Source organism: Parambassis ranga, chromosome 14 (genome assembly GCF_900634625.1).
Source record: "Parambassis ranga chromosome 14, fParRan2.1, whole genome shotgun sequence".
Taxonomy (NCBI): domain Eukaryota; kingdom Metazoa; phylum Chordata; class Actinopteri; family Ambassidae; genus Parambassis; species Parambassis ranga.
Genome location: NC_041034.1, coordinates 19,754,347 through 19,762,925, shown reverse-complemented (window position 1 = coordinate 19,762,925; position 8,579 = coordinate 19,754,347). Strand labels below are relative to the sequence as shown.

Here is an 8,579-nt window from a genome sequence, read left to right as displayed (position 1 = left end):
TAAAAGCCCATGTCATGGTAGAATTTTTTACTCAAAGAGAATTTGGCTAAAGTTGAATTATCCTTTGTTTCTATGGTAACGTAGGATCGCGATCTGGTGACATTTTGGGACATCTGAAGTCAGTGATGCCTTTGCTTGCTCTATGTGGGAAATATTGTTACTGCTCACATCCTTTGAGGGAAGCAGCACCTTGAGTTGGGACAGTTTCTGACAGATAGGCAGCTAAACTTTGTAAACATCCTATTAACAAAGACATCATACGTTAGCAATGTGTGCATGTGTTCTCTGTATGCGTGTGCCTGTGTAAAAACAGCTGGAAAATCTGAAAATATAGGAGATAAACTATCATTTTAAATCAGATAGGGGCTGGGATTATCCCCTTATGATGTCACAAAATTACAAACATTGACACTTTTTCATATCAATAAGAAATATACTCACTTAAAATATTATTAGAAGTACATTTTGTTTTAACTTTATTTATTTTATTACAGTTTCTAACTGAGAAACCACAGGAATGTTTGCTTGGTCATGCCAGACTGTGCAGTATCTTTACATTCCAGCCTGTCCCTCCGTAGGCTGGATTTTAATTGACCCCTGCCGTTTTTTAATAGCTGTGCAGGGCAGGAAGGTGACACTTAGAACTCATCTGTTTGGCTTGATTAAGCAAGGCAAACAATACTGCTGTACCTGATAATGGCTTCTAATTACAAAGCCACAGGAGACAATAATTAAACCTTAATCTATGTTTGTGTTTAGACCAAAACAGGAAGAGGTGTGATCAGCTCCCGCGTAACAACTCTCTGGTCAGGAACAGAGCGTCATACAGGAGGAGAGCACAGCATGGTGTTTTTTTTTTTTTTTTTAGGTGATCCAAGTCTTAGAAGAGTTATATAAGCTGCACAGAATCAGAATTTATGTGATGGGTTTTTAAAAACCATAACCATAATTACTGGAAGAAAACACACAGGAATGTAAGCAAGTAAGTATGTTAGGCTTTTAAAAACACAGGGTTACACAGAATTGCAATAAAAACATAGAACAAATGTGATAGAAGATAATAAAACATCACAATAAGACAGAAGGGGTGAAGTAATGCAAACAGACTTCATACAAAAGAATAAGTGAGTGACAGATGCAGGAGTGAATAAATATCTAATGCATGATCACCTTTGTGATCTGCTGCAGTGTATGTATGGATGTAGAAGGTTATGCAGTGCTTAGACTAGGTTTTTTGGCAGTTTAGGGAGGCTTGAGAAGAGAGAACCACAGTTGTAGCTCATATCTGGACGGCTGAAGTATGGATTCAGGATCGGCTGCATTTTTTGTGACACTAAGGATTTTGGAGGCCGGTGTAACGTGTGTGTTGTGGGCTGAGAAACTGGCTGACAGCAGAGGTGAAAGTGTCAGGGTTTAAATGCAGGAAGTTAGATGACCTGCTCATTGGGTGACCATGACATCCATTTTTTGATTGAGGTAATGCAAACAGAGAGATGAAGGAGAGTTGGGTAAGTTTGTTTGAGACAAGTAAATTTGAGTATCATCAGCATAGCGGTAGTATGAGACGTTTTAAAAGCCGCTGACAAACTACAGTAACTACAGTAGACTACAGTAAGCATGTACAGAGAGAAGAGGACTGGGCCTAGGACGGACCTCTTAGTGTTGTGTTGAGGAACTAGGTGTGTTTCTGTGCAAAATATTGTCTGACAGATGTACATGTGTAGAATAATTAGGAGAAAAATATGCTTTCTAACATTAAAATCTGGCAACTCACCGTGTCTATATGCAGCTCAGCAAGTGCTGGATTATATGTCAGTGTGTGTGTGTGTGTGTGTGTGTGTGTGTGCTGGTCTGCCAGAGGGATTATCCTTCATCTGTCTCCTTCACTAAAGGCCATATGTTTTCTACATGAATCCCCCAGCTCCACTGAGCAGCACTCACACACACACTGACAGAGCAGACCACACACCATCACACAGTAATGCATCCAGCACTACTGTACGTCTGCTTGTCTTATTAGCTTAAATGTACGCACACATGCATGCACACAGGCAAGACGCCCTGGGGATTTGTGCATCTCAGTTTTTGGTCTACATGCCAAAATACCAGCTTTATATAGCATGTCAGCAGAGCGATGACCCATATTAGCCATGGCCTGAAACCACACACATGTAGATTTACAGCAGGGCCTTACACAGTCTGTTATTACACATGGGTAATGACCATTGTAAAGTCATGCAAACACAAGCGGAGTATTATTGGCTGGGTTTATGTGTATTTATGTGTAACTTGTCTGTGTTAAATCATTTAGAACGTTTATAGGACAGTTTGAACCGTTCGTTTTCATCCAGTTATTATATTTATACAATAGAAAGAGCTTCATTGACCCATGGAGAAATGAGTATAGTTTGCAGCCACACAATCCAGGCAAACAGAATATAAGAACAAATAGAGTCTAATACAGTACAGTAACAGTATTGGCGAAGCACTTACCAAATGTACATTGTCAAGTGTTCACAGAACATATTGATTTGATAACTAGGTTGAAATGGTACATGCTAACTGGAGCTGCTCCTGAAGTAAGACTGTGGTGCTGTGTGCTCTGACTGTCAGGCAGCAGCAGCTCAGGTGGTGCTGTCACACTTATGCTGATTGACAACAGCGGTTAGCTGTGCTGTTGCATGCTAAAGTGGTAATCATTCAATTAACTGGATATCAATGGGAGCCGTATGAGTGGATGTGTTCCAGTATTGCCCTGTCACTCACACAGGTAAACACACACACACACACACACACACACACACACACGCTCTCTCCCAACTTTATTCCTAATAATGCTATGACATAAATGTGTTTGTATGTCCCTTTCTTTACTTCCTTCCTTCCTTCCTTCCTTCCTTCCTTTCTTTCTTTACTTCCTTCCTTCCTGTGCCTACTCTGAAGATGAGCATATGTGGCTGATTAACCACCTGTATAGTACACCCTTAGGCGTTTTTTAAAATTGTTCCAATTTTTCCACATGCTATATGAAGGATTTTTTTATTATTATTATTTATTTTACATATAAAAGTAAAAACATACTATACAGGTGATAAACAGATCTGGTAATTGTGTAGAATATGTATATTTACACCCTGCTTCTATCAGTTGCTACTTTCTGATGAACAATTGCACCATTCAAATCTATGGGGTGAAATATTGATCAGTTAAATGTTTCCCAGCACTTTACATTCAGCGACCTGGCAGCATACATAATGGCTTCATTCTGCCTCCTCTGTGCATACATCACAACAGCTGAAAAGTCACAAACATCCATCTTCGCTGTCACCAAACAAATTAACATGGAAATTGCCGAGTTGCATTTTGGAACGAGGGCTGTAAAGGACGCCTTTCTTTTCATCCTCCTCTTTCTGTCTGTCTCCCTCCTCTGCTCTCAGCCTGCCGGCTCCTCTTCCTGGTGGGCGTGTCTGGCCTGACACCGGCCTAATGAATGAGGGGGTGATTTATAGCGGAGGGGGAGAGGAGAGAAGGGAGGGATGGGAGGATAGACCAAAGTTTGAGGGGGCATGGTAAGGGTAAGAGGTGCTGGGTCAGGCTGCAGAAGGTCACTAACGTAAATCTTTCTATTGTCTGATCTGCTCTTGTTTGTTTGTTTTTTTATTCCCAAGCCCACTGCTGGTAAACTTGAAAGCTAACAACCTGCTAATTTAGCATAGCAGTGACTTACTAATGGAAATTAAGAAGAATTTGGCCCAAACTGCTGCTGCAGCCCTTCACTCAGTCTGATTTGAAATGTATAGATGAACAGATGTCATTGTTCAGTGGTCATGTATTATGCATTGACTGGATGGTTCCCCTGAAAATATATCTTAAGCTACAGGCTCATTTTAAAGGAGCAGGTTGTAAAACTCTTTCAGTGTGCTCAAATTCACTGTCCAAAATTCGCTCTAAAATTCAGACGCAGCATCCGGGTATACATTATGCTCACACACCTGTAAGGACCGCTGTCTCATCAGAAGTTCTCCATGTAATTCTCTGTGTGTCAGGTATCGCCTGTAACTTCATGTATGAAAGAACAAAATAGCAGAAGTCACTTACAGAAGTGCTGCTGTTTGTGTTGGCCGCCATAGCGCCAATGTTTCCGGTAATTTGCCGGTCTTGTCACGTGACCAATGAACCGTAACACGATTGGCTGGAGGTTGGTTCTGTTTCACCAGAGCCATAGAAAGCACAGGAAAGCAAAGGAGGTTTTTCGGGTACTCCTGCTCCCTCACACAGTCTTTCACAGCACTTTAGGTTATTAGGATACTCTAAGTTGTCTGTTTGAGCGCAGGTGCAAGACTGTTTGCTTGCTTGTCTCAGAGTGGAACTGCGATAAATATCCAGGGCCTCAGTCCTACTGACAGCTGGGATAGTCTCCAGCCCCCCATGACCCTGTGTAGGATAAAGCAGATTAGGAGGATGGATCAGTATCGTTTTATAAGGTAGTTTTGTTTTGGTGGTTTTCAAAAGGTTCTTTCTACTTCCTACTTTTTTTTAGCCAACTGCAGGGCTTTAAGTTTGTTATTTGTGTAGAATCAACAGGATTTCATCAACAGCACAGAGATGTGAACATTACACAGACTGTTTAACCTTCATAACAGGCTATCCTGCTACTGATCACATCTATGATATGAAATTCACACACAACACTCTTTATCACAACAATGTACAGTTGCATAGGATCACTTCTGGTAGGTAGGTTACTTAAACTGGGATAAGGTGCACATCTATACACAACCACTGTACTGTAACAGTGTGAAAACCACATCAGTCAAACACACTGCCTGTCTAGTATATGTGGACTGCAACAAAGAGATGCTGCAGCATCTTGCCCTGTAGTTGATCACAGAGCAGTGAAAGAAGACACACACACACCGCGGGCTACCTGTGTGTGTAGCTGAGCCTGTGAGTTAGACAGCCTGTGTATGCCGAGACACGGCGAGCATCTGTAGAGCACCGGAGGGTAATGCATGCCTTGTCTCAGGTGGACAGCAGGAGGGTGTGTGTTTGTGTGTGTGTTGCACTCTCAGAGCAGAGAGCTCGGCCAATTTCATGCTCCTCGGTGCATGCAGCACTCACCCAGGTGCAATGCACTGTGAAGTTGGAGGAAAAACGAGGCATTAGGAGAATAAGAAGTTTCAGGGGTTAAGCGTTTAAGGTAGAAGAAGAAGTTTGGAGGCTGAAGTTTTTAGAAGTTTAAGAGTGTTCGGCGTTCACTGACTGTGTGTCTCTGACCTGAATGCACTCCTTACACAATCCCATAAGAGTTGCAGTGAGATGTGAGATAGAAACAACAGCGAACTTCTTCTTCTTCTTCTTCTTCTTCTTCTTCTTCTTCTTCTTCTTCTTCTTCTTCTTTTCTTCTTCTTCTTTTCTTCTTCTTCTTTTCTTCTTCTTTTCTTCTTCTTCTTTTCTTCTTCTTTTCTTCTTCTTTTCTTCTTCTTCTCCTCCACGTGCTTAAAATACTACATGTAAAAGTACTCAGGTGTTGTTTGGCCCTGTCAGTAAACACATTACAGTGTGGGACTGTCTGGAGTTTGACCTCATCACTTTGTCCCATAAACAACATGGTCTCTAGTGTTTACATTAGGAATGCTCTTCATGAGAACAGCCTCTTCCTCCCCATGAAGTATGACTCTCTGCTCTATACCTAACAGTTCATCATGTGTGTATGTGGTACATGTACTCCACATTCATTCATTCACATTTTCCCTTGACATGGTTTAGCTCACCCGCTTTTTTTTCTTTTTTTTTGGGTGGGGGTGTGAATGGATTGTTCATGGTGTGGTATCAAAGTGTTCAACATCATCATTTTTTATCTTCTAACTGTTGGGGACAACAGACAAAAGAATTTTAACACATTACCAAAAATGCTGTTTTTATTTAGGAAGCTTACTTATTATTATTGTATGTTGTACACAGAGACTTAAAACTTAAAAATAGCCATGTCAAAGAGCCATCACTGATGATATGTTGGTCATACACTTTAAAAAAAAAAGAAAATCAGAATTATCATAGTAGTCTATAGCAAGAAACTTATGACTCATCAAAGTAAGCGCCTTTGGCAGATATAAGTGAAGCTGAACTCACTCGTGGCCTTCTTTCTACAATGAAAATTAAATATTCTTCACCAGCTCTGTTACAGACGTTTTTATAGATGTGTGGCACTTGTAGGTTGCTCTGATTTCAGTCCTCTGTCCAGCTCCACAGGGGTGTAGTCTGGAGACTGTGCTGGCAACACTTGATGATATCAACCCTACCATCTTCTTCTTTATTCCTGAGGTAGTCCTGTCACAGCCTGGACTTATGTTTTGGGTCATGATCGTGCTGGATGAACCCCTGACCCAATAGGTGCATACCAGAGGGTACTGCGTGGTGCTGCAGAATGTGGTGGCTGTTCTGGCTCAGAGAACCTCTCACTCTGACTTGACTGGATTTTTAATTCAATTCAAATGTATTTGTTCACCACTTACCTTTGCATCATTTCACACTATTCATTGGACTGAAAACTGCTTGATTTGCAATTAAACAAAACTAGAATAAATATGGTGCTATAAGACTTTTGATTGACCTGCCCAGGGTGGACCCCGCCTCTCACCTGTTGATAGCTGGGATAGGCTCCAGCCCCCCGTGACCCTGCACTGCAGGACAGAGCAGGTTCAGATGATGGATGGATGGAAGACTTTTGACCTGTAATGTAGATCCAATGAACTGGAAGTAAGCGTGTCAAAAATGGTTCAAAAAACACCTCCTGTGTTCCAGTTAATGTAAAACTATAATATATAGTATATATCCAATACATTGTGAAGGTATTAAAAAAACACCTAGGGGTATAACAGAACACGTTTCACTCCTGCATAAGAAAGGACACTATATGTCCGAAACAATGGGGTAAAAAGCCACAGTACAGCAGTGTTATACCTAGGTATTTTGGATGATGCTACAATATAACTTTGGTCATTGTTTTCATAAATGCATCGAAAAACCTGTTTGTATGTTCCACAAAATGGGTCAAACAATAACACGTCAAAAAAATTGAAAATTAAAAGTTCAAAAAAGGGTGTACCCTGGTGTTTTTTTTCCCCTGTTTTGACCCCTGACCCACATTTTATTTCTTGAAAATCACACGATTATACTCGAGTGTAAGGTAACACACAGGCTTAGATCAGCAAATGTATTTTTATTGTACATTTACAAAACGACAAGAGTACAAAAAGTCAGTCCACAGACACCTTTTTTTTGTTTTAGGGGAGTATATGCAAATTTGATCTCACAAACTGCAGCAAATAGTCTCTCAGACAGTCACAGGGAGGAGGAGGAGGAGGAGGAGGAGGAAGAGGAGGGATGGTTTTACAATCAAACTTTCATAAAGCCTGTCTGTCTGCTGGCACACTGGAACACATTGCTTGCAGAGGAAAACGTAGAAAAGTATGACATTCTTAGCGGACAGCATGGGTGCAGGGGGTCCCAGCGGTGGGTGGGTGCAGGTTTTTTTGTTTTTTTTTTTGGGGGGGCGAGGACCTGCTCGTTTTGGCTTTTTTCCGACCTCTCCCTCTCGACCAGCAAACACACTTTGTGCTTTCGAATTTTCTGTTGTTTTGCCATGACAACAAGAGTGCAACAGTAGTTAATGCTTTACCAAAAAAGTATACATTTTAACAAAAAAAAAGAGTTGGCACATTCAAGAAGACATGTTTGTTTTATAATAACAGACTTTTTTTTTTTTTTTTACATTTGTGACATTTTTTTATCCTCATAAATACAATATACGTCTCTTCCTGTATCCAGAGCCCACAAAAGAACAGTACAGACACAGGTATTTACAAATCATGGGTGGGAGAAAGGGGCGAACTCTCCATAGCTCATAAATAATCATAGTAATAATACCATAAAAACAGGATGTATTGTCCATCGTTCTGTATCCTTTCACAGCCATTACGCTGTAATGTCCGGGATGTCCTTCAAGCTCGCTGTGTCCAATGGGAGCGATGGAGGCAACGAAGGTGCGGAGACACCGGTGTCCTTATCTCATCTCCTAAACAAAGACAGGTAAGAGCACACATCAGTGTCCATCATTGATCGTTGTGATGGAGATAGTCAGCGGTATTGCACATGTTGTTGTTGTTGCTGCATTTAATGCGTGCTGTGTGCAACATGCTGCACTGTGTCCAAATCAATATGTAACTGTCAGGGTAGCAGGCAGTTTGTGATTCATCTCATCAAGTGTCTGATGTTATTCATCGTGGCCTCTCAACCGTGACAGTTCTTTCTGTTTGTGAATACACAAATTAGATTATCAGATGGTAACCAGAGGTGTTTTTGCTGTTGCTCACCGCAAGGGCAACAGCTGCACATGTGCCAGACAATGAATGCATATGAAAACATGCAAATGTCCACGGTGACTGTCTGTCATACAATCATGTAGATCTATCCATCTAACTGTGCTCCAGATGCTCTTTTATTTTGTATACGATGAGCAAAAGTATAAATCTAATACAGATCTGGTCTGTTCTCGGTCTCAAAACCCCCTCCCTGCC

At 41.2% G+C, this 8,579-nt stretch overlaps 1 protein-coding gene across 4 annotated transcripts in view; it reads right to left on the bottom strand.

The window, feature by feature from the left end:
- Positions 1-7,295: 7,295 nt before the first annotated feature.
- Positions 7,296-8,579, bottom strand: part of robo3 (roundabout, axon guidance receptor, homolog 3 (Drosophila)) — a 71,945-nt gene continuing 70,661 nt past the window's right edge. For all 4 annotated transcript variants that reach the window (XM_028420930.1, XM_028420931.1, XM_028420932.1 and 1 more), the window contains one exon: positions 7,296-8,077. In XM_028420930.1, coding sequence (XP_028276731.1) covers positions 8,066-8,077 — 12 coding nt within the window. In that variant the 3' untranslated portion in view covers positions 7,296-8,065. The remainder of the gene's footprint in view (positions 8,078-8,579) is intronic.